The sequence below is a fragment of the Phoxinus phoxinus genome (assembly GCF_949152265.1).
Source record: "Phoxinus phoxinus genome assembly, chromosome: 10".
Taxonomy (NCBI): Eukaryota; Metazoa; Chordata; class Actinopteri; order Cypriniformes; family Leuciscidae; genus Phoxinus; species Phoxinus phoxinus.
Window position 1 is genome coordinate 29,522,640 of NC_136885.1, and position 26,596 is coordinate 29,549,235.

Here is a 26,596-nt window from a genome sequence, read left to right on the forward strand (position 1 = left end):
TCAATTTTAAAAAACATTTTATTATATTTTCATGCATTCTTTTTTATCAACACTTGAATGTGGGGAACTTTCATAAAAAAAGCAACATTTTGAATAGCATTTTTGTCAGACTACGTCCGTATCGGATTCAAAATGATGATCAAAGATGGAGCAGATCGAATCCATCAACACCCTCAAAGCTTCACATTTGTTAATCCTCCGGGTCCACACTTCATTTGATAACTTTAGGCAGTTTTGAACTTCCTGTATATGCGGTTTAATGTTTGAACTACTAATTTTACATTTGCATAAGCAAATCACCAAGTTGTGTACTATTCCGGATGAAGTAAAAAAAAAAGAGAGCACTAGAGGGTGGAATATATTGAGCAATGTACAAGTCAATTACCATAAATACTCACTGGCACTCCACCTGTAGGACATAGTAGGTGACACATGCTTTACTGCTGAATTTAACTATGTTTGCATCATTTAATTATTTTCCTGTTGATCACTATAAAGCTGCTTTGAAACAATCTGTATTGTATAAAGCACTATAAAAATAAAGGTGACTTAACTTGACTAAATGAAACAGAGTAACAACATTTTTGTGAAAAGACACACTGTAACATTCAATTTATTTACAAGAATTCACAATCTGATGTCAAAACATCAGTTTACTTAAGAAAAAAATAAGAAATTTACAAGATTAGTGTTCCAACGTCAAGAGAGGTAGCTAACAATGTTTTCTAAAAGCATCTAACTGCATTTGATGGCTTATTTCAGATCTGTTTTTAAATATATATCGCTCATTCAAAAGTCCAAATCAGTTTAAAGTACATATCTTTGAACGGAACAGTCAGTCATTTCTTTGTTGTTACTATTTCCAGGGCATGGTTCTACAGTTCTTTTTCGATCATTACAGGCATTTGAAAATGTCCTCCTCTAATGCGCCCAGGACTCTGTGTTTTCCGCCGGTCTGGTTGTGCTTACAGACTGTGGAGATGCTGCATTTGGTGGAGAGATGTTTAGACTTGCAAAGACCTCGAGCGCCGTTTTCCCAAGCATGCCTTGCACGTCACAGACAAAGCGGTAGACGTAGCGCTTCCCTGCTGTTTTGTGAATGATGTTTTTGTGGTAGTAGTAACGCAGACCACGACTTAGCTTCTCGTAGTTCATTTTGGGCTTGTTCTTACACTGGCCCCACCGCTTCGCCACCTGGAGGATACAAGGGAGATGTTAAGCCAATCTTTTTATTTAGAACAACTGAGCGAATATGAAAATTCCAGATGTAAAGATATATTCTCTTTTGATGTTTTGAGACACTACATGTTTTGTTTTGGTTGCGGTATGAATCTTACCTCTGCAGGATCTGACATTTTAAACTCCCAGCCATCCCCAGTCCAGCTAATGAAAGTGTGGCAAGAAGAATCAAGCAGGAGTTCCAGCAGAAACTGCCAAAGCTGTATCGGCCCAGATCCTGATGGAGAACAAACAGTACTAAGTCGTATATCCTGACGAGACTAAATTATTCTCTTTTTCAGTTATGAAAAATATGTATGCTTCAAAGGCTTCTGTAACAATTGCTCACCTGGATAGGTGGACATTGGTGTCATTTCACCCTCTCTGTCTGATCTTTGAGATGGTGCGCTACGCCGTTTGACCACACGGGGGCAGAATTGCTCAGAGGATTGAGGAACCGGAGGTGATGAAGAGGATGCCGGCTGCCTAAGCATGGAAGTGCAATAAGTGGGTGAGGGGTAGTCGGACCAGTATGAAGACCTGCTTTGCTGCTCTGCTTCATACAAGGCATAAGGTCTATCTGTATCACCTACACCAAAAAAAAAAAAAAAAAAGTTAATATTTCAATATTTTAGGTTATTTTAAAAATGAATATATAACAATATGCATCTCTCAAATGCTTACCCAGATGGTCCAGATTGACGGTACCGGTTGCTCCTCTGTGACTCGGACCTTTCCCAGGTTGGTAATGGCTGCTGGTGTCCATCCCTGGGCTGAATGTGCTGCTTGGTGCTGGAGTGCATAAAGGGACGAGGTTCTGGTAGGTTTGAGTAGATTCCTGAAAGGCAACCTGCTGCCTGTCTGCTACCATTCCTTCTGGAACTATGGAAAAATTACACAGTATGAGGCCAGGCCACTTAAAAGACGAGTTTCTACATTGTAAATGTAATGTATTTGATACTTACTATTAGTGTATGATGACCAGCAGCTAAACTCAGGGAAGGAGTCCAGATTGAATAGTCCAGAGTCGATAAGAGTGTGACCTATACAATAAAAACACACATTAATGTTTGTAATTGTTAGAATACTGGGTTGCATTATTAATATAATGACCAGGAATTTGTGCATAATGAGATGCTTACCTTTAGCACTGTGCAAATGCTCCTTCTGGGGCTCTGAATAGGTTTCTGGATACTGCTGATGGACAGGTCCTTTGCTGTCTAATAAAAAGGACAGGTCTTCACCACTGCAGTCTGGAGGTACATCATCAAAGATGTGAAATGAATGAGAGCCAGAAGAAATCGTGTATTCTAGAATTAACAATGGATTCATGTATGCAAGCTCCCATAAAGTTTTCTACACCTAGTCTGAACTGTGCTAGGAATAAAAGTGTCTGTGACAGAGTGATGAAGAAGGGAGTAGGAGAGGGGGTGCTAAATCTGTTTGAGGAGGAAGTCTGGAGGAAAGGATTAGGAAGAAAGGGAGGGAGCAGAAAAAAAACGGGTGTATCTTTAACCCAACCACCCCCTTTTTTTTCTCTCGCTACATCCCTGGTTTGGACATTCCTAAATCTCACAGCATGCAAAGCCTGACATCCCCTTTTCCTGATGAGCTTTGAATTAGTGCACACAAACAAGATGTCAAGGTCTAATTTTTAGGGTTTTGACAGGGGTGTTGCAATTCTGGCATTGCAGCTCAAGGACAGCGGAAATGTTTTGCACGGACATTCAGGAAACAAAGCTGGAGAAATACTAAATCCCACAAAATCTGACAGATTTTCCCCTTGAGGGCAAACTGAATGTGATAACTGCAAATATGGGCTTTGACGTTATCATTTAGGCTATAGACAGAGAGAGATAACAGGAGATTTTATATAAAGACAGCCTATTTAAAGACTGTATAGAGAAAAATGTGTTGAAATCAGATTTTACCATATGAGCTGAAGTCAAAACCACCAGGAACCTCCTGAGTTCTGAAGTCTTCGGTGTAAAATCCAGCTTGATACATTTCCATATCTGAAGAAAAAAACAGAATCATTTAGATAAAGTAAACTAATATAGAATTTGCATTTGCTTCATTGGGTTAGTTTTGTTTGGTTGGCCTACTTATTCCATTACTCTTATTCTCAAATTCTTTATATTTTATTAAACACATGTGAGTGTAAAACAGTCCATTATTTTTAATGCCAGTCAGTGATTCAAACACCGATAATACAGATTAAGAATTTCAAATTACAATTGACAGATTACAATCTTGAAGAGAAAACCTTACCTTTACCTTCTCAGAGTCCTTATTCCAGATATAAAGGATTTACTACAGCCTCAAGCGCTGGCTAACAATCCTGTTGACTGTTGGTGCTTCACCGGGACCGTTATAAAGAGGCCGCGCGCGATGGGGCGTGTCCGCGCGACTTGTGAAGGAATGCGTCGTGACTGCGTTTCCCTCCTCTAACTAATCGTGACGTCAGACAGGAGTCACGACCACAGATTTGTTACCCTTCCATTCATAGAAAAGGTGTCTATGGGGGAGCAGAAAAAACATCACTGGACAGGTTTGACTGACATGTCCCTTCCTATTTATTTTTCCAAATGCAAGACCGTTCGACCTAAAAACGTTTGAGTTTTGAATAGTTGTAAGTAAGAATAAAAGGCTGAAACGTTAAGACGATAGACATATTAACCCTAGGCCTATTTAGGGTAGACGTTTCACGAATTAAATTACAGTCCGCTTAATTAGGCCTACTATTCTGAATGAGTGTTAATCAAACAGCTTGACGAAACATTGAAAACATTTAAAAAATCCTGGTGACACGAAACTCTGGAAAATAGGCTATTGAAGATATAGCATATGCCCACCCAAAGTTCCTGTTGACACGAAACTATGGAATACAAAACGTGACACTCATCAGACGGTAGCTACCATTGTACGTCTGTCCTTCATAGCCTTTGTTTCATTCATGAAAAAATGTAAAATGTCTTCCAATAGTAGGCCACTAAAAACTAGGCTAATTATAGGCTACTATAAAATTCTAAAAGCAAAGCCTTATGACTTTTTATTAGCTACTGCTAGTCATAATAATAATAATAATAATAAAGCAGCCTATGAAAATTACTATTATAATTATGATTTGACAGGCCATATTTAGTCATATTATTAGGTAACACTTTATTTTACAATGTCCTTGTTACACGTTACATGTACTGTAGCAATAATAAATGAGCTATGCATAATTAGATGCAACTAACCATAAACCAACCCCTATTCCTAACCCTACTTATACAAAGTAGGCTACATAGCTATTAATTATTATTACTCAGTAGGCTACTTAAATTTAATTAGACTGTAACACGGATAACTTAATAAAGTGTATTATAAAATATGAAGACTAGGCTACAACAGCAACGTTTTCGTGGTTTTGCATGCGACTGGTTTTAAGTCAGGATTTAGGATACCAAATATGTAAGAATAGGCTTTATAAATTATAGGCCTATGGTAGGCTACATTTGAATTGCATTCAGTCGATTTTAACGGAACTATATTAGGCTAATATAGGCGTACACGACCAACTTGAACAATTAAAGTTATTTTTTGGGGTCTACTATCACCAAACTCATCAAAATACATCATTATAAAGTTATGAGAGGAGAAATGTTCTAACTGGAAGTTAGGAATAAGATCAATCAGAACCAGTAACTTTGACTTTAATGAGGGGTTCGTATCTTTAAAAGCCATTCAAGAGAACAATGGTCTGTAAAATTCCGAGTCGAGGAGGCCTGAAATCACGGCGTGAGTGCTTTGGACAGATAAGACCAACCCAAGGGTCTTGTATAAACAAACACCTCAGGCCATTTTCCTCCGGCGTGCAGAAAAAATACATCTGGAAAAGTAAGTTGCCAAATCGTGCAAGGGCTGAGTCGTGATTGAAGGAGTCGCTCACTGAAGAGGATACAATCAGTGTCAAATTCCCATGGCACCTCAACACACGCGCGCCCCTGCTAGACGTCGAATGTGTCGAAGCAATTGTTTTTTTAAACGTATCTTAATGTTGTTAAAATACTTTCCCAGAATAATTAAGTTTAAAATATGAAACTATTAAGCAATGTTTAATGACTAATCAATATCTGCTTTTTATTCTTATATGAAGGCTATTAATCGTAGCCTATAGCCTACAATCTATATGTTCATAACACAACCGATTATTTTCAGTTTTGGAGAGCATTTTTGCAGCTGTTGATTCATGACACTGATATGGCGTTTCATATCACTTGTTTGAGGTTTGAGAATTCAATTTAAGTCGCGATTTCCTGTCGCTATAGTAAACTTGGTAGGCTATGTTTAGAAAACATGTACAAACACATTAGTTAATAAAGGATGTCTAAATAACATAAATAAAGCTCCTGTAGGCTACATGTTCTTATTGTTGATCAAAAAAAGGGAAAGACTACACCCTTAAAAAATAAAGAATCTTTATTGACATCAATGGTTCCATGAAGAATCTTCAACATCCAGAACCTTTTTATTGCACAAACTGTTCTTTATAGTGGACAAATGTTATTTAGATAGTTAAAATGTTTGTCACACCCCAAAAAAAGAAGAAGGTTATTTTAAAGAACTATTCACTGGTTCTTTGGGAACCTAAAATGGTATGGCATCGTTGCTTAAAAACCAAACAAACAAAACAACTTTTGGAATCTTTATTTTTAAGAGTGGAATAACTTCTTTTTTTCTTCCACAATAAAGAACCTTTTGTGGAATGGAAAGTTTCCAAATGTAAAGGTTTTTCATGTTACCATAAGTGGTATATAAAAACAAAGATTTAGTAAAAATGCTAAATCAACTAAGTAATAAATCAACTAAGAATGCTATTCTTGGTTTCATATGAAGATGATGAAAACAATTATATCATGTTAAGAAAAATGTCAGATTAAAAAGTAAATAAATAAATGAACAAACTTTGTAACGGATTTTAAAATCTCATTATTGTCAGTGAACTTTAAATAGGGCGTTTTGGTTTAACAAATATTCTGAGGAGTTGGTGCAATAAGAGTTCACCAATAAGGAACAGAGCTAGATGCTTTTGTGTGACTTCACTTCCCAATTTTAGAAAGGAGAGCTCAAAAAGAAAAAAAACCCGTTGCCATCCGGTTATGGTCTAAGCGAAAATAGTATGGTTTGCGCCGATGACTAAATGCGCCTGTGCACACAAGTCGATGCGTTTCAGCTGGGTTATCAAAGTACCTAGGTTTATATAGCTTAAGTTTACCAAAGTATTTTCTTCATGAACTCCACCGAATTCTGCAATGGACTGTACTATTAAGGTAGGCGTTTGATCTGGTTTATTGTCTGTTCTGAAAATGAGTAGCGAGTGCGCAACCACCCACACGGTTAGCGCGACTACTGGTGAGAGAGGCAAGGCGGTGATGCAGGTCCCCACTCTTTCCTTCTTGTACAAAATTTCCTCTTCCTTCCCGTTCGTGGTTGAATGTCGGCTCTTTAATAACACAAGAAACCGCTACAACATTTAGACTCAGATAAAAACCGAAATGGTGTCCAGAGCGCGCGCGAGAGAGGGTATGCACAAATTTGTTATTCCATTTGTTTTTTATTTTTAAACAGTTACGCACTAGTATGCACTGGCATATTTAATGATCTTTCCAAGACGATTAGGTACAGGTAGCTAAGTTCTTTTTCAATTATCAAAGAACAACGAAAACTCAAGAAAATGCCAGCTGGAAAACAATATAGGCTACTGAATTTCACATATGGCACAATTATGGCGGGGCGCTCTCGAGGCAGGTGGCTTTATGGCGCCAACAACAAGGTATTCTGTGGATAGGCTACTTTAAAAATAACCAATCTAATAGCGTCTGATATTGTTATTATGTTTACTTTCAGCTCGTTCAATTATTCATGACACGTCGACAAGAACAAACATATTAATGCGCATTTACTGTGATAAACTGACTGAATTTATTTGGATTATATTGGGATGATAACAGTATGCAGAAAATGGTGGCAAGCAACAGCGGATGTTATTATTAATAAATTACGAGGCTACGTGTTTTATTCGTTATGAAAACTATCGAGTATAGCTACATAATGTTGTGAAGTTTAGAAAACGAACTAACCTTCCACACGCTTGGTGAAGGCTGGTTGTTATTTTAGAAAAGCTTAAATCCACTTGTACATTCATAAAGATTTTTTAAAAATCATAAAATGACACAAACATCGCTAAAATCCCATGCAGGCATTATTGGCCGTATTTAAATTAATTTTAAAATAGCTAGGCTACTGAAATAGTTACTAACCTAAAACAATTTAAGTTAGCCTATTGTTTGATAGTTGTTTCCTGATTATTTTATAATATTTAGTAGGTAGAAAAAAACTTAAGTTTTTTCTTTATCGAACAACAGCTAGGGTATATTTTCGTTTTAAATTGATGTTGTCTTCAAACAAGCGCAATTTAATCTGTAAAAAATAACATCGCAAACATTCTAATTCAACGTCTTAGTTTGTTCGATTGGCGAATAACTTTGAAAGTCAGTCATCAGAGTTGTTTTATTTTATTATTGTTAATTCTGTTGGCGAAAATTGTGTTGATTCAGCTTGTCGACTTTACGCAATGATACATCCCCTTTGTAACAGAGCAGAGAGATATTGCAACAATTCCTCTGTTACGTGTTTGCAGGCTATTCCATGCCTGATTTAGTTCTTGAAGGAATAATTTATAGCAAAGTGCTGGGCGCTTGTCAGGTGTCGTTATCAGAACTCAGCAGGCTTCCTGTCTCAAACCTCAGACTTTCCGCACACACTTCCGGAGTCTCTGTTCGAAAAAAGGCAACAAAGACTGACAAAACAAAACTGATTCGATAGATGTGCGATGCCAATGCATTGTTCCGCATTTCAATTAAATTATCCGGACAATAAACTGAAGCAAAATCGAACGTGTTTCGTCTCCACGCGCTGTGGCGGACCAGTAAAGCAGGCTCTCCTCAGAAAATCGCCCCCATCTTTACTTGCAAGATGTTGCTGATAAAAACTTGTGAAAACCACAAAGTGTTTTTGCAGCTCAGAGCGCAGCTGCGTGTCTCTTTGCAAAATCAGCATGCCTTAACGTCAACTTCTGCTTTCTTTCACTCTCGCAAAACGAACATGACTAACATAACTGTGAAAGTTCTCGCTATAGATTATGATTCATGAGGACATTCTCGTGCATCAGTTACAGCTCTTTAAAATATCTATACAAATTCTTAAAATCTGTAACAGCTATATAAAACTATCAATTATAACCCAACTTTTATAAATTGTAGCTATTATAACTAATAAGTTGCATTGTTATTTGTAGTGTTATTACTATTTATTTTAACATGATGTTTATATTTTATCGTTATTATTTGTAAATTATTTTTTACTGATTTGAGAAATCCTCACACGGGTAGCAGACTAACTAATAATGTAGCCGTTATGTCAGTAACTAAACGACCAAACGAAACAAATAAAACGATTTGTTCCCTCAGTCGTGACGGTCCCCGCTGTTAAGAAGTAGGCTATCAAAGCTGTATTCGGTTTCGTAGATTGTACTGACTGCAGAGTTAAGTCAGTCAGTCTGACATGCAAACACTACAGCAAACGAAAAGTGAACATGTGGTGGGTGAGACCAGGGTTGGTTGGCACATTTTTAATTCTTTGTTAAAGATCTCTGGCGAAACAAGCAGCAGGATCACCCAGATGAAATAAAAACTCTTGGATTAATAACAGAAAAAAAGGCAAAAGATTATCGTGTGCTGAAACTGTTCAACATCCTCTGTGGTGTTGTCATTATCCTTGTGGGGTTGGTTAGCATAATATTAAAGGCAAGAGAAGAAACCACAAACAGAAATGATACAAATGGGTATTTTAAACCAAACTAACATCACTTAACACATGGTATAATTATTTTATGATAAAATGTACTATAATTTGAATCACATACTTCTAGTTTTAAATGCATGTATTTATATTCATGTACCTTAATGAAAGGTTTAATCTTTCTTTGTTTGACCAACACTGGTAAATTATGCCACCAGCCGAACAAAATGTATCAAGTCTTCCAAATATTAATTAAAACATAAATGTCTATAGCCTATATCTATTTGTTCTGAATCAACGTGGATATAAACTAACATTGATATATTTAAATATATCTTTCTGAAAGTTATTTTTATAAAATCTTTAGTAATCCTGTGCCAAACAACCCGGATCTTCCCTAATTTTTTTTTATTATAATTATTATTTATTTTGTACAGTTATTTATTGGGTTCACACATGCTGTTCTGTTATTTTTTTTTACCAAAAGTTTTGTTTTTTTAATAAAAATTTTACTTCATCGGAATGGTACGAAACTTGGTGGTTTTGGCACTTGCTATGTGAGCAAAAAGATGTATATACATGGTCATGATTCGAAAATGTTTAATGGTTCTAAAAAAAAAAATTCACAATTGTTTTGCTGGAAATGAATGGGATACGAATTTTATCTAGTGGAAACATTTGGTACTGCACCCAAACAAAATCTTACAGAAAGCTAATTTATATATAATATATAAAGTTCAAATTTGGAACAACTAGTTTAGATTTATGGCTTTGATTTTCTCACAGTTTTAGAGTAAAATATGTTTGGAAAATATCCATTTCAAGCATTTTTGTGCAGTTTTCATAATAATAGACGTACACCTCTATAAGGTTTTTCACTTCAGCGATAATCTGCCAAGTGTCTTCTTTAAAAACATAGAGCAAAACTTAAGTGTGTGCTCCAAAGCATTTAAGATTTACAACAGTTTAAGTTGGACATTTTATTTTCAGGTCTATGCTCAAAAAAATGGTTAACATGTAATAAATACATCATAACTATTCCATAAATATAAATTTAGTACCACAAAAAATTAAATAAAAAAACAGTATCAAGCTAAAATATAGTACATCCATTTCATTGAATAAAAACAACAACAATTTTGACATTTTTGACCGCCACACGAGCAGCCTCAGAGAGGGTTAAATATTTTTATAAACTAAATTATAACAGGGAGTTAAGGAATTGCACACTCATTTATATTTAAAATGATGAGAATGAATCATAATATTTGAGATGATTGTTATGCATGACTATGGTATAAAGTGTACTTCTACCTTAACAGAATTTTTAAGAGAACATGGTCAAATAGTGTAAGCTGGGACGTTTTTTTTTGCATGTCTGACTTCTGCAATTTACTGTGATTTTTACCCTATACTGCAAGCCAAGTTTACTACCAACATTTTGTCAGTATTTTGTCAGTTGCGCTGTTTGGCGAAAAAATTAATTGGAGCTGCTTTTATTTTTTTTATTTATCATTTTATTTTTGTCCTGCACCTGAGCTCAAATTGGATTTCAGATGTGCACACCTTATTTGTAGTTTCAATTCTAACAAATTACCACAACAAACCAGCTAAAATATGATTATGCCAACAGTCTTGTTCGTGACAGAGAAAGAAATATACACATTAACCTTAAGATGTCCCATTGTAAGGAAAAGGACATTTCATAACCTGGTTTCATTACCAAAGATTGACCACAGTGCTCTTAGGTTCTTTATGTAGCATGCATCAGATTGTACAGCTTTGAAAAAAAATTCTCTTTGCTCAGTTAACTAGCAGTAATCTAGCAAATCTGTTCCACCCTTTTGATGGTGATTTACTGTGCGATTAGTTTCTGTGCAAAACCTCCAAAACCTAAAAGCACTGCGCATTTCTCCATGCAGCGTAGCTCTACCACAAGCTTTGTTGTGACAAAATGAGAATTTCTTTCACAAGACCAAATGGAGGTCTGTTGCAATTGACTTGAAAACACTGCATGCATGTCACAGGCACCCAGCGGCTCCAAGGACAGCACAACAATGGCATGACTGTTTATGTGCATCTCGCTTTGTTTTTGATGTGAGATGCACATTAATCTCACTGACCTTGACTTCGACATTTTGCACACAGCATGCAGTTTATGTTTGCTAAAATATTGCATTAGGTTTCTCAGCAACAGAGACCGATATGAAACTCATTGAACAGGAAGTCAGTTGTGGCATTGGTGGCCAGGGTAGAGTATGTTTATGTTCATCACTTTGGAGGACAGAGAGCAGTACTATGTATGCGGTTGTGGTTTAAAAGGTGCATAGGTGCAGAATAATTTTAACTGCAGAATGAAATACCAGCTCAGTTAAAGCTGGCTGTAAAAAGTGGCCTGGTATCAATTGTGTTTTAGGATTGTAGAATGAACTGAATACATCAGTTATCCAACTAGCACATTTGCTCCATGCATTTTTACACTGATCCAAATGATCCATTTTAAATCTACCTCGAGTGAATTTTCAAAGGGTGTTGGACAATGCAAGAGAGGCTGCACATACATTTTTAGTGCATGTCGCCTCTCCTACTCAGATCAGCAGCAAGTTTAGCATCACCTGTGCCATAAGCTGAGGCTGTGGATTGCACTTTGTTATTCATTGTACATTTGTACACAAGACTGTCGCAGGCAAATGCACACAGACATAGGCTGTGAAAACGGTTTCAGCTCTCGGCTTGGCCTTGTTTTGAGCTTGCTTTCACTTCTCTACTAGAGCAGAGATCCCATAATGCTAGTGCTAGAAGACATTTTAAGAGTCTTCTTGGCTTGCTGCCACAAATCAATCCATCCATCCTTTGTTATGTCGGTAAGGCCTAGAAACCTTCAATGGTTTTTAATCTTTTTTTCCAAACTTTCAAACAAGGTACGGTCAAACCAACATTCAAAGTTGTCTTAATGCATCTTATTTGTTTGAATTTCAATTAATTGTACTTCTACTTCCTAACATTCAAATTTGAAGTGCAATTCTTCCTCCTGTTTGCTGCCTGCTTCAATTCAAATTATGGGATCCTCAATCCAATTCTGATTTGACAACATAACCAAACATCCGAAGATGTTGTTGGTTGGGACCGCTATAGAGAACATTCTTCTACGATAGACTTAATCTGAAATATACATAATGCAACATTTGACCAAAAAGCAATTTATAGGTAAACGATGCCATCACAACCACTTTATGAAACTGAACACCGAAACAGCTTCTCACAGCAAGTTTGCAATAGTTAGGTCAGGTGAAAGCACTCTACAATGCTGCCTCCTCCCTGTTTGGTGACCCTCAACCTCTCAGCATTCAGAACAAATTTGTTTTTCAGCTTTAAATGACCCACATTTCTACCACTCCTCTGTTTCCTATCTCATGCCCCATGCCAAAAGGTTTCACTGCACATGGGGGCCAGATTTCCTGTGAGCCACCGAAAAAGCTCAGTGCTGACGTATGTCAGTCCTAAAGACAATACTAAAGCCTTCTAAACAAGCTCCCTGAATTCATCTATAACACAAACATTTATTCACACACAAACACTTACATACATTTGAATGTTTAAAACGTCTTTTTGAAGTTTCAAACAGACACACCTATACCAGAGCCATTCAGTGCAGACTACTAACATTAAACACAGGAAATAAAGGCACAAATGTCGCAATTTCTAATTTGACTCACAACTAATTTGACTCTAGTGCCAAGTCATATCTACCTGGAAGTAAAAAAAAAAAACGCCTTAAACTATTCCGATAAACTGTTTTTAAGTTTCAAAATTAATATCCCATTGCTGAACATTAAGAGGTCATAAGTCATTTTAGCGCCAAATTAAAAATGTTTTAGGTGGCATTTCTGTCATTCAATATACTTTCTATTCTATTAACTCTTTAGTTGTTTTTTTTTGTCCAGAACCTTAATGAGTCCGTGCCCACAAATGAATTCTTACGACATCAGTCACTGATTAGAAAGTCACAGCATAGCGATAGTAGCGGAAACCCGTAACATCCGTGTTCTTGAATTACTGACTAAATGATATACAGTTATTTCTATCCTGATTTGTTATCCACCTAAATCAAGTGGTTTGACTAATTAGTTTTTCGTTTACATAACCATTGTGTATTGTATACATCACAGGAAGCTCTATCGGTGGTGAGTGAAGACCAGTCCATATTCGAGTCGCCGTTCAGCGGTCCCCAGACCATGCACATGAAGGGAGAGATCACCTCGCCTACAGTGTTCAGACAGGGTTCTGAAGACAGCCTAGAACCGACTGAGCCAGACTGGACCGGATCAGCCACACAAAACCCTGCCAAGAGAGCAGAACACATCAACGGAACCAGGTGGGGAACCAAACACGGATGCCCACGGATCCCTCAAAACATTAATTCTGCCATAATTTACTCCCCTTCATGTCATTCCAAATCTATATTGCTTGCTTTCTTATGGGAACAAAATGAGAAGTTAAACAGAATGTCCAAGCTGCTCTTTTCCACACAATGACAACAGACACGCATGCCCCATAAAATAGTCCATATGGGTCATAGGTGCCATTTGAATAAAGACATATTGCATATTCAGACTTCTTTATATTTAAACCCGCCATGTTGCTTGACACGTTACAAGCGAGAAACCAGTGCCATTCAGCATCACTAATGTAAAAACCTGTCATAAAGCATTTTCAGGAGACATTTAAACTGTTCCTTTAACGCCATAACTGTGTGCATTTAAAACAAAAACATTTGGATTGAGCCATTTCATATTTTCTTCATTCCACGCCATAGCCGTGAATCCCCAGTGGACTGCAGTGTGACTAAAAGGACCCGGCACATGAGTAACAGTGATGGGGGACCATTGGCCTACCAGGCTTCTTATCCAGAGCCACGGAGTAGCCCACAGAATGCCACCCCACCCAGCAGCGTCACAGAGGAGAAGAGGGTGATTGTACCAGCAGGTGAGATCTGTAGTTTCCATATAAGAGTAAATGTTGTACAGGAAGCGGTGTCTGACTGTATTCATGAAAAGGCATTCACAAGCCTTTTTACTTCTGTAATGAGACATGCACTACATAAACTAAGTTTAAAAAAAAGAAGAAAAAAATATATTCAGCAAGGATGCATCGATTTTATCAAAAGTGACAGTAAAGACACTTCTAATTTAATTCTTTTTCAAATGTTTTTTTGAACTTTGTATACATTAACGAATCATACACGGAAAATAATCACATTTTCCTCAAACATATTAAGCAGCAGAACTGTTTTCAACATCGATAAGAAATGTTTCAAATCAGCATATTAGAATGATTTCAGAAGATCATGCGACAATGAAAACTGGCGTAGTGTGCTGAAAATTCAGCTTTGCTTTACTGGAATACATTCTATTTGAAAATATACTTAAATTAGAATAGTTATTTTAAACTGGAAAAACATTTCACAATATTACTGTTTTTACTGTATTTTCCATCAAATAAATGCAGCCTTGGTGAGAGAATTCTTTCAAAAACATTACAATTCATACCAACCCCAACCTTTTGAATGGTAGTGAATGTAAGAGTGAAAAAGGATATATATATATATATATATATAAATATATAAGTCAGAATTTGATTTTATCTATGAACAGATTGGATCATGTAGTAGGCCTCTGTAAGCTTGGTAATATGGTTATTTTGATAAAAAGTTCAGATTATAATTATATGAAAGATTACAAATAAAAAAAATTCTCCTTTTGAAATAGCATGCACCTATTTAGGAACATGTATTAAGTAAATAGTTTATTTCAGTTTTGACTCCATGTTGACTCTTGTTCGCTAAAACATTATAAACCATATTTGGTAAATTAAATTAAGCTAAAATAATATAAAACTGCAATATTAGATAAAAAGCTTCACTAAAGTAAACTTGAATTGAAATTAAAATATAAAAATAAAAGCTAATTCAAGATGTCAATAAATACTTTAATAGTATTCAAATAAGTCTCTAACACTAGTTTTTTGAGAACTTGAGCACTAGACAGATTTAGTCTGGAGTTGACCAATTTCTAAAACTAGAGGATGTATAGATGTCTAAACAAAGATATGTGGTAATTATGCAGTGACCACCGGCTCTTGCATCACTTAGGAACTTGTGCTTTGTGGGAAAAAGGCAGGTTTGTAACTTTACAAAAGAAAGAAAAACACACTGATGCCTTTCCTTCTACTAGATCCCTGTAACCCAGCAGACTAAACTACAAATGATTGCATAGATTCCAACAGAGATAATCACTCTTGACTCACAAACCAATTAGGATGCGGCGTTATCTTCAGGGAGGTGTTTTGAAGGTCGCTGTAACATTATTAAAAGGGCAGAACGGTGGAGTCGCTCCATGCATTGTGCGACAGTGAGTGTATGGGATACCTCCTCATGAGTCACCCAGACTCAAACAATTATAATGCTCATAATACTCGGATATGACGTCATATTTCAAGGACAAATAAGAGAGCATGGTGGCTTATAACACAAGGTCTATAATACTTGAATGGGAATGCTAACGGACATCTCTCTCCATCTCAATGGCAGCTGCTCCAGACAATGGCTAAAAAAACATAAGTAAAATATAGAAATGAAGTAAAATAAATAATTTATTCAGAACACAGTGGAGATGCTTTTTGAACCAGATGATGTAGTTATGACCTTTACCAGCAGGGGCTAACTGAGCCAAGTTAACCATGACCGACCGCGATCCCTTGGCTTATATAACATTACAAACCCCTTAGTTAAGTACAAAAAACATCAGCACTGTCTTAGTGAGAGAACCGTAACAAAGAGTGCATTGACTCTTCTTTTACCTCATGTTTGAACTCTGAGTCTGATCAGTCCTGCCACAGCTGAAGCACTTGTTCCTCATTTTATTCTTGCTTCTGTCCTGCTTTAGACCCAGAAGTATGGACACAAGACCACGTGCGGCAGTGGGTAGACTGGGCGATAAAGGAATACGGCCTCTCCGATGTGGACGTGTCCCTCTTCCATACCCTGGATGGAAAAGCACTCTGCAAAATGACCAAAGAGGACATGATGCGTCTCACTTCCGCATACAATACAGACATCCTGCTTTCCCACCTAAACTACCTCCGGGAGAGTAAGGAACTTCTCCCGTAATTCAATATGAATAATCTATTACTATTTCTTGATTCGGTCAACAAAACATCAGGAAACGACTTTTATCATTCAGGAAATAACGGTTTATATATATACACACACAGTAGATTGAAAGCTTGTTTTCTTTACTACTGTTCACTCAGGTAGTCCCACTTTTTCCTACCCAACAACCCCAACCCCAACCAATACACAACCACAGCCAAGACTACAGGTGAAAGCTGGTAAGTCAAACTACTTTGACATTTTTTTGAGGATCAAATATGTTTTATATACTTCTGTTTGCAAATGCTGATTGAATGGGCTGAACTTGGAGCCTCTGTATAAACGTACACCATATTTTATATTAATGCAACAAAATATATTTCGTTCCTGAAGATATTTTCAGGAACTCTAATGACCCAGTGAATACACATATATATATATATATATATATATATACATATCATACTGCAGTTTCTGCCCTCCAATAAATCACATGCAATGTTCCCTCTAAACTGCGTGCAAAAAGAATAAAATGCTGCGCAGAGGACATACGCGAAGTGTGTGGGGAAATCCATGATTGTTATCTGAACAAGAAATAATTGCAGTGCTCTGGTCAACCACTATAGTCTGTGTCGCTATAGAGTTAGAACCGGGGAATGCGGTTAACAGGTTTCATAGAAAGAGAATATGAGTGCGTATGAAAGAGCCAAAAGAAATCATGTTTTTTAAAATATTTTTTATATATATTTTTCTATTAGATCGGTGTAAATGCTTTAGTTTGTTTTCCTTATAATTTAATAATATACTATATTATTCAAACAAATTGAAGCATTTCAAGATTTTTTGAATTATTATTTTTTCTCTTGGTAAATGTGCTTCATTAGTGAATTCTGAATTAACTGCTTGTTTTCAAAAATGTTTTATTTAATATCACCAAGTTACATCAAGGGTCAAATCAAATAGAAATGGCACATTAAAGTTAAAAGTTACAACTGCATGATGTGTACACTACACTTTTTGTGTGTACATACTCTGTACAGGTCTGGTATAAAGAATGTTTTTGCTCAGGTGGCCAGTTTGCTCAGCAAGGAAACAGTCACATGGTTACTTTAGTTTTACATGCCTAAAAACAGTCCTAAACAAAGCTAAAAAATACTGTAAAGCATAGCCTCTGTTGGTTGACTTGTTTAATTTAACTAAATAATATACCGTAGGTAAGATGTATAGAAGTTATTGTTCTGAAATAATTCCATTGGCTAAGATTGAATATAGAGAGGTGCTATAAGGACTGGTGTGTTTCCTCAATGAATTTTGACCCAAGTGTTGCAAGGTTTTTGAATCGTTGCGTTTTCAGACAGGAAACAGCTGCATCATGACAGGAAGTAAGGGGTGTAGAGCTCAGGTTAGGACACAATTGACTATTCTGTGGCAAAGAGAATCAGTTAGAACAAAAGGACAATCCCCTGAGGAATTGTGTGCCATCTTCAGGCCTTCTTACCGTTTTGCTCCTGGCTTTGTTCTGCCCTGCGTCTCTCCTTAGGGATCTTTAATGCAGGGCTTCCTTCCTTCTGTGGTTGCCCTTCTCCTTACTCTTTAAAGTCATCCTTTCCTGTAAAATCTCCCTTTTGTTAACTGCTCCTATCTGACTTTGCTTCCACACAGAAAACAGCTTTGAGGAGATCGGCAGAAGGAACAGTTGGTCCTCAAGCGCCTTGCCAGCTGTCCCAAAAGGTATGGTTGCTCTGCGATCACAAAAACATCATGAAGTTGCAAAATGTTATACAAATATGGAATCGTTCACCATAACCAAATAAATAAAATAAAACTCACCTTTTTAAAAATCACAGGTTCTCCAATCGAACATCAGCACAACACCAGAATTTCAGAGCCTCCACCAAGACTTCCACAAGGTTGACAAGTGCACAATTCAATACTCGATTAAACTTCTTTTAATCATCTTTTTGTTACACACTACACCTTGAAATATCTAATCAGTATTGTATATTTTCCATCTTTACAGACCCCTACCAAGCATTAGGTCCCATTAGCAGCCGTCTTGCAAATCCAGGTAAGAAATAATCATGAAATTGTAAATGCATTACTGTTAAATGAACAACAAATGTGGCCTTTTTAGAGTATGGAGTCTTTGGATGCACAGTTTTGGCACAAAGTTATGCCCTTTCATAATGAAATAACTGAGATGAGAATATATACTTGGGTTCAGTTATATCAATTATATAACTGAATATTCCTAATGTTATTATAACCTGGACAAATTTAATATATCCAAGACAATAAAACTAAATTATTTACATTATATATTTTCAATAATTTAAGAAATATATATATACACACAGTATTGTTCAAACGTTTGGGGTCAGGATTTTGTTGCTGTTGATAGAAATTAGTACTTTTATTCAGCAAGGACACACTAAGTTGATCAAAAGTGACAATTAACACTCGCATCGTTAGAAAAAACATCCTGAAAAAAATGTATCACAAAAACATTAAGCAGCACAACGGTTTTCAACATTGACAAGAAATATTTCTTGAACACCAAATCAACAGATTTCCGAAGGATCTTAAGACACTGAAAATTCAGCTTTTCCATCACAGTAATAAATATATTAATTAATAAATATATACAATAGAAAACAGTAAAAAATAATTATTGTATTTTGATTAAATAAATGCATAAACATTTAAAAAAAACACATTCCCAACCCCAAACCTTTGAACAGTGTATATTTAGATTTTTTTAATGTTAAGACCTGAAGGCCTAAAAATAAATAAACAATAATTTACAAACCAAGCACATCATGATCAGTATGACTCTGTTTGCCCGACCTTCTTCACACAGAAACGAAACCATTCCACACCAAGATCCGAACGACCAAACAAAATTCTAACAACCTGCCCGTCACCAGCACTGACAGGACTGTGGGTAGGTGTCTGACCGACCCACATTCTGTTTCTGTGTACAACATACTAAAAAGGTCACATTTGGAGAAAACAAAGCTGCCTTAAAAGGGCCTTCAATCCTCTGCTAAAGATCTCTGACACTCTTTATTTTCACACAGGCTCTGGTCAGATCCAGCTGTGGCAGTTCTTGTTGGAGCTGCTGTCTGACAGCAACAATTCTACCATCATCACCTGGGAGGGCACGAACGGAGAATTCAAGATGACCGACCCAGATGAGGTGGCCAAGCGCTGGGGGGAGCGAAAAAGCAAGCCTAACATGAACTATGACAAGCTCAGCCGTGCCCTCCGCTACTACTACGACAAAAACATCATGACCAAGGTGCACGGCAAGCGTTATGCATACAAATTCGATTTCCAGGGCATCTCCCAATCCCATCAAAACCATCCTCCAGAAGGAGGCGTGCTCAAATACCAGGCCGAAGTGCCGTATGTGCAGAGCTACCACAGCCACCAGCCAAAAATGAACTTCATGGGCAGTCATACAGCCCCTATGCCCGTTTCCTCTGGGAATTTCTTTCCACCTACCACCTACTGGAACTCAGCAACAGGGGTTGTCTATCCCAGCTCACCCATGCCACGACATCCCAGCACTCACTCTCATTTGAACTCTTATTACTGAAAAGGTCTAATTGTAAAGCCCTGGCTTTCGTACACTTGGTTTTCTTTCTGATTCATTAAGTTGCTGAAGACAACCGAGAATAACAGAATAACAAACTTGCAACTTTTCGGGATCATTATCCAATCCAAAAACCACTGTAGCAATATCAAAGTCTCAAGTTCTCCATCTCATGGCATTTTATGTACAGGTTATGCATAATCAAACACAAATGTATGTCTTCGGGGCTAAATTGTAAATATGTTTTGCATGTTTTATATAAGGCTTTAAAAAGACTGCTCTGACATCCCTAAAAAGCATAATCATCTCTTATGTTTTAAATATATAATATGCCTTTGTATGCAAGTGTGCCTTTGTACAGACTTTTTTGTTTTTTTAAATCAAATAACGTCACTCCCCTATGTTTAACATTATATTTTAAACCAATAAAACATGTAGCTCACTTAATGCATCTGTGAATTTTATTATTGTAGACTACCCATCTATTCATTACATTAAAACGGCCCTTTCAAAATTTGTGTGCTCAGAAGTCAATACGTTCAATGTTAGTTCATTTTATTTGTATACTGAACAAGATGGCTTTTGCTCTACACCATCGTCTAAGAGAGACAATCATCTTAAGATTTTTTTTTTTTGCTTTTAATTTTTTTAATTTGCTTTCATGCATGGTTATTAGTTCCCTTGTTTTAGTTAAATCAAAAGGAGGGAACAAATTAGTACAACGTGGTCATGATTTAGTAAAAGAGAAAGAATTCTTAATTCATATTTTTGTCTGCATGTCATGCATGTCTTCGTAGTACGCATGCATGCATGCGTTTTATCGATTTGTCCTATTGGAATGGATTTGAGATTTCTATGAACAACATGAATTTCAGTAAAATGTGCTCTGCTCCTATCAGCTAAGAACAGGAAGCAGAACATATACTGGACATGTGATCAAAACTGTGACTGAATAAGGTGAACTGGCAATTTCTGACACATCATCAAGATAATGGAATAAGAATTTCTGTCAAGCAGCAAGAACTCATGGGCTCACCCTGCCCTGTTGTTTATATTTAATGCAGCAGGGAGGGTTTTTGTAGTCTAGACATTATTATTTTTTAAATATGATAGATGTTACATAGAGTGTCATTTTTGGGTGCATTGGTAGAGTGTTCCACATGTACTTATCCTGATCAAACACATTTAGCAACTTCCCAAGTTACAATTACTATCTCGCACCATATTTCAGTAGCTATGTTTCCATCCAAAGTTGCAAATTTAACTTGGAATTTAAAATTGAAATGTTGCATTAAACAAAATGCATTAAATGTGTTCAAGAAAACAAAATCATCACTTCCTGAGAAACTGGCACAAAATATCTGTAATAAAAATGGAAGTTGCTATAATCAGGAGCCACTGTGGCTCTTTTTTTCATACATCATAATGACTTGAATCAGAATCAATGCACAGATGATACCTTATAAAGACTGTCATGTTATCTTGTGTTCGGATGCCTGTGTTTGAGGAATGCAATCAAGTGAGATGCTTCTGGGAGGGAATTAAACCCACCTATTGCGATGACAGACTTTGTCTAAGGTATTTCAGAATGATCAAACCAACATTTGAGATGCTGTGCAATGAGATTGATTCACTGGTTAGTCCAGTTATCCAATCACAAGTCACGTGAGATTTTGTTGCGCATTTTAGAATTTTGCATGTCTTGGTGTTTCCATCCAGCATATTTTTTCACATAAAATAAGTGAATGGAAACAAAGTCATTGATACGTTATCTAAAATGACACTATAAAAACATAAAAATGGGGGGAAAACATGCAAATTTCAAAAGTGTGTCATGTATTTATTAACACTTCAAGTGCAATTAAACGGTGAAAACTAAATCAAAATGTCTTTATAAAGTCCGACTTTCTTTAAACCAATCCAAATACCTCCTCAAAGGTTCTGCGTGTCTCCTCAAATTTGTCGTCTTCCTCCACTTCTTCCACCACAGCGGAGTCTGGCACAAAATTACGAGGTCCAATCTCAGCTGCCGGTGTGGTTATTGCGTGAACAAAGCCTGTTCCCACCTCCTCTGGCAGAAATGAAGTTGTTTCCTCTTCCTCAACTATGTTCAAATCAGACTCCATGATCCAGGGCTCACTGGTGATGACCTTACTGGATGCTGTACATGGAATAATGAAAAAGGGCTTGGGGTAAAATCTTGTTACTTCCATGATGTGGCAAGACTTTTACAGGCATTATTGCATCTACTCTCAATGCAATGCTATGAAAAGATATATATACCAACAGCGTACTTCATGAAAACCGACTTTTAAACTATTCAAATTGTTAAAAGTAGGATCACTCGAGGTTTCTCACCAGACAGGTCAGAAGACAGACACGTGGAGTCACAGCAGAGGCACACAGCATTTGAACTGTATAATTCTTCCCATCTGAAGAAGAAATTATCTGAATTAGTACCAATCCAGTTTTGAATTATCACAATGCAAACCAAAACTCAATATACCGTTTTGTTGACTGGTTATAAGTGCAGGACTTTGCACTTGCCGTTGGATCTAAACTTCTGACAGATATTTCACAATGCATGTAAAGATGCTGAGAATAAAAAGAACAGGCAACCTCAATAAACGGACTCAAATGTTATTCTGATCAAAAAAAAAAAAAAAAAAATCAAGAGCCTTATTCGTAAAAGCATGCAACATTTTACTGAAATTGTATGACAGCAGCATGCCATTGTTGCTTATTATTTTACCTTTCCCAACATTCCATGGAAAAGAAAAGCATCCAATGAGAACCGCACAACATTCCTTTGTCCACTTTGAATGAATCTGGACCACCTGCTGCTCATGCTATCAATCATGCACCTGAAATAAAAAAAGTACATACATATTGTCAAGTTTTGTCTTCAATTTCCCCCTAACCCTGTTAAGTCTGGGATATGTAGTAATAGCCCCCCAAAATGGAACAGTTCTAAAACAAAGAAATCTAAAAAAAGTTTACATGAGTGTTGTTTGCGGAGTATAATGATACATCAGGCTTTTACGGCTCATATAGTACGATATAGAAGAATGTGGAGCTCATACTCGGAGGAAAAACAAAACAATCCTCAATTTTATCCAGAGGCCCAAAACTGAGCAAAAATCTCCAATTTGATTCAGTTGCTGTGATTTATATGGTCAAACCGTAAAATGAATTTCTGATAGCTTGAAAAGTGAGATCTTTATAACAGTATAGAAGACTACTTACATAAAATGCCTAGACATATAAATTGTCACTCTATAGATCCTAATTATATGTCTGTCAGATGATATTTAAATGCTTGTGATCAAACCTCTGTAGTTTTAATTGTGGGGGGACAAAACCAAATGCAATGCAATACAATGTTTGAGAGATGTACAAATCAATGTTCCTCAAAAGCGGGTGCTTTCACACCTGCCTCATTTAGTCCGGTTGAATCGCACTAGTTCGTTGTCCCACTTTGTGCGGTTCGTTTGGGCAGGTGTGAATGCAGCAATCGCACCAAAAGCAGATCAAACAAGTGGTTCGTTTGTGGTGAGAACGTGATCCGACCTCGAACAGACCCAACTGCCAAAGAACTGCACATTTTTGGACTAAACCAGCTGCGCTGTGCATTATGTCACTGTTTAACAACATTAATGCATGTCTCCTCCTGAAGTGACTTGCGTGCGTGCATTAAAATATTATTTTCAAGCCGCATCCTCGCTTCATTCTCAGATGTTATTGTTTGCCTAAAGTGGTGTGGAACTATATAATAAACTATGATGACCAGGGTTACAATCAGCCCACGCAGTCGTCTCTCCATAGTAAAAAGAGGCGCATTGTCTGCCGGATTTTCCTCCTCTTTGTTTACTTTCAAAGTTGGAATTTCCCTGCACGTTAATTCTGACCAATCAAAGTGGAAATACGACGTTCAAGACACATCTGGCCAACGAGTGATGTGGATGTTGTCACGTGACTGCATTTTGGTTCGTTACTTCGTTTCATCAACTGATTTGGACCAGAGCAAACCAGACCCTTGGTCCGGACCAAATGAACCGAACTACAGATGTGAAAACACCCTGATACATTTTAACATGATTTTTCAAAAAAAAAAAAAAAAAAAAACTTCTGTATGGATAACCAAGTAAACCTAATTTAACAATCTAAAATGTATTCTTACGTTAACTTTATAAAAATTATTTCACAGAAAAAAGGCAAGTACCACAAGCTGAAGGGGGAAGTTTTAGAATTATACTAAAAGACTAAACTAAAAGTTTAAACTATCAATCAGATGACAGAAGGCATGTAGCAGATTGTGGGTTTTCAGCAAAGGATGATGCTGATCATTTAGAGGCCTTAGCTTAGACATTTTGTTTAAAATACGATACAGTAGGCTTTATAGGGTTAAATTAACAAAGTGTTACCCGTGGTTTTCAATGATTGTAAATCGTGGCAGAGACAAACGAGAACTGCTGATAGTCACATAACAGGAATCCACAAACAGCCTCTTATCCTCATTGAGAGGGGGTCCGTCTGCCTGAAAGTACATGGGGTGACCAAGGGTGTACTCTTCTGTGGGGGATAATCTTCTCCACAGCTCTAAAAGACAGAGACGTGACGATTCATTGACTGAAACAGAATGAGTTCTAGTTTACATTAGTCAAACCTTATTTACCATCACGGGGAGTTAGTACAATGCTGTCCACTGTTCTCAGGGGCTTGAAGTGGTTCTGAAGTCTGACTTGTGGTATGTAACCAATTTTGTATGAGTAGTGATATCTGGGGGGGAAAAGATCATGGGTGTTTGATTGTTAAAAGTACTACAAGTTTAAGTGGAACATATAATCAACACAAATCTGGTACAACTAAAGACATCGATTTACCTGTTAAAGTGACACTCAACAGGGAGCGAGAAAGGCATGGCACGGCGGATTGGCCACAGGTCCACCCCCGGAGAGAAGCGCAGTATGTTGGAATATGTTACTCTTTTGTTAATTAACTGCATTCAAAAAGACAAAGATAATTTCAAAGTTTATCTAGTGAATATGGAGGCCCTGAGTTGAATGAGTTCAACTATGATTTTTTCCCCAAGTGCCTTAAAGCGATAGTTCACATAAATCTTTTAATTTTTACACCATTTACTCACCCTCAAGTTGTTCTAAACCTGTATGAGTTTATTTCTTCTGATGCCAAACACAAAAGATATTTTGAAGAATGTCAGTAACCAAACCGTTGATGGGCCCCATTGACTTCCTTAGTATTTTTTCCCCTCCATACTATGGACGTCAACAAGGCCCTGGTTCTGTTTGGTTACCCATATTCTTCAAAGTATCTTCTTATGTGTTAAATTTTTGGTAAACTATTCCTTGATTTTTTTCCCATACCATTTTGGCTTTGTCATATTTTTTTGCTGCCTATTAGTTTCCACAATGTTTGCAAACGTAGGCACTATTGTGAAGTTATCAAATTAAAAAGGTAATAGACAAAATACAATAAGCAACACAGACATACAACATGCGTAGCCCTTAAGTATGGAGGAAAAAATGCAAACAAACAAAAAAGACAAAGAAAACCAAACCAACTAAGCACACCTGTCTTTTACTAGCACACTGATCCATGTCGTAAATAAACACATGATAGTGCTTTGTTGTCTTGCTGATGTCACATGTTCCCAGTTTTAGCTCAGACCCCAAGCCATCGAGTCCTAAAATCTGTTTGTTGACTTTAACGATCATTTTCTTCATTTGGCAGACGACTTTTACTTGTTGTGATCGACCACGACGACGGGAGCTCGAGCGTACTCTGGCGCGCGGCACGAGGACTTCTTTCGTCTCTTCGGGCAGTTGTTCACGACCTGACCCATGCATTGGAGTGAACTGCACTTTGTCCAAAAGGGGGATTCTGGAATGTTGGAAAATGGGAAGTTGCAAATATGGCGAGCCAAGAAGCTTGACTGCAGATCCTTCAAAATCTTCTCCAAATCGTATATCCAGTTCCGAATCTGAGGTCGAATTGATCGCGTGCTTAGGCGCAGTTCGTAACGCGTAAACATATGTGGAGAAAAAGACCACTAAAGTAAATAATACTGGAAAATAAAGCTTCATATCTCTATACAGCATCAAAGTAATAGTCACAATCACTCAAACAACCTTGACATATTTCACATAACCGAGATGGGTAATTAAAGCACCTGTCGTCTTCAAGCACTGTTGATAGAAGTCCGAATCATTTACACGAACCGGTTCTTTCGAGCAGATCTCAAAACAGAATCAGCGTTTCTTTCACGTGATCAAGTGATCTCTGGTTATTGTTATTATTATAATTTTTTTTTTTTTTTTTTTTTTACCTTTCTCTGATTATTATTTATACATCAATGCACTAATACTAGATTTCATTGTTAATTTACATTATTGTTCTTAATATTATTTACAGACTGTCTTTAATGTTCCTCAAATTTATCCTGTTGATGTCTAAACTTCTCTTGCCTGTATTTTAGAAAGCATTTTGGTCTAATTGTTCTGATGTGAACAGCAACATGCAACAGGTTACATAAATGTACAACAGAGTTATACTGAAATATGACATCCCCCTATTTTTCACTTTGAATGGCTTTAATGTTATCCAAATTCACTCTGGTAACGGCTAATCTCCTTTGTTTCATATTCCAGAAAGCATTTTGGTCTGATGTGACTAGCCACACACACGCACGGTCATAAAATCAGAAAGGAGGCCTACATTAGAGATTTCTATATTTCTTTAGAGAGTTCTTTAATCTTAAATAT

At 36.8% G+C, this 26,596-nt stretch overlaps 3 protein-coding genes across 14 annotated transcripts; 1 reads left to right on the forward strand and 2 right to left on the reverse strand.

Moving 5' to 3' along the window:
* Nucleotides 1–585: 585 nt before the first annotated feature.
* On the reverse strand, nt 586–3,736 carry etsrp (ETS1-related protein). Of its 4 annotated transcripts, none has more exons than XM_079625889.1 (8): nt 3,490–3,736; nt 3,150–3,233; nt 2,361–2,471; nt 2,184–2,261; nt 1,903–2,100; nt 1,568–1,807; nt 1,338–1,456; nt 586–1,194 (listed from the first exon to the last, which is right to left on the reverse strand). In XM_079625889.1, the coding sequence occupies exons 2-8, from the start codon at nt 3,229–3,231 to the stop codon at nt 922–924; spliced, it is 1,101 nt and encodes a 366-aa protein (XP_079482015.1). In that variant the 5' UTR covers nt 3,232–3,233; nt 3,490–3,736; the 3' UTR covers nt 586–921. The 4 variants fall into 4 exon arrangements, with proteins under 4 accessions (XP_079482015.1, XP_079482017.1, XP_079482018.1 ...); XM_079625891.1 differs by having other exon boundaries at nt 2,361–2,438; nt 3,490–3,627; XM_079625892.1 differs by having other exon boundaries at nt 2,361–2,438; nt 3,496–3,625.
* zp3d.2 (zona pellucida glycoprotein 3d tandem duplicate 2) lies at nt 3,663–26,101 on the reverse strand. Of its 4 annotated transcripts, none has more exons than XM_079625882.1 (9): nt 25,406–26,055; nt 24,698–24,813; nt 24,490–24,593; nt 24,239–24,413; nt 22,567–22,678; nt 22,321–22,409; nt 22,173–22,246; nt 21,743–21,975; nt 3,663–3,736 (listed from the first exon to the last, which is right to left on the reverse strand). In XM_079625882.1, the coding sequence occupies exons 1-9, from the start codon at nt 25,931–25,933 to the stop codon at nt 3,722–3,724; spliced, it is 1,446 nt and encodes a 481-aa protein (XP_079482008.1). In that variant the 5' UTR covers nt 25,934–26,055; the 3' UTR covers nt 3,663–3,721. The 4 variants fall into 4 exon arrangements, with proteins under 4 accessions (XP_079482008.1, XP_079482007.1, XP_079482009.1 ...); XM_079625881.1 differs by lacking the exon at nt 3,663–3,736 and adding an exon at nt 17,839–17,958; XM_079625883.1 differs by lacking the exon at nt 3,663–3,736 and having other exon boundaries at nt 20,471–21,975; nt 25,406–25,884; nt 25,964–26,101.
* Nucleotides 6,352–20,257, forward strand: fli1rs (Fli-1 proto-oncogene, ETS transcription factor-related sequence). 6 transcript variants are annotated; one of them, XM_079625876.1, is made up of 10 exons: nt 6,362–6,536; nt 13,236–13,441; nt 13,883–14,052; nt 16,011–16,214; nt 16,378–16,455; nt 17,879–17,947; nt 18,064–18,126; nt 18,237–18,284; nt 19,077–19,160; nt 19,297–20,257. In XM_079625876.1, exons 1-10 carry the CDS (start codon nt 6,519–6,521, stop codon nt 19,815–19,817), a joined length of 1,461 nt encoding a protein of 486 aa, XP_079482002.1. In that variant the 5' UTR covers nt 6,362–6,518; the 3' UTR covers nt 19,818–20,257. The 6 variants fall into 6 exon arrangements, with proteins under 6 accessions (XP_079482004.1, XP_079482002.1, XP_079482005.1 ...); XM_079625879.1 differs by lacking the exon at nt 6,362–6,536 and adding an exon at nt 6,665–6,789; XM_079625875.1 differs by lacking the exon at nt 6,362–6,536 and adding an exon at nt 6,742–7,039.
* Nucleotides 26,102–26,596: the final 495 nt, after the last annotated feature.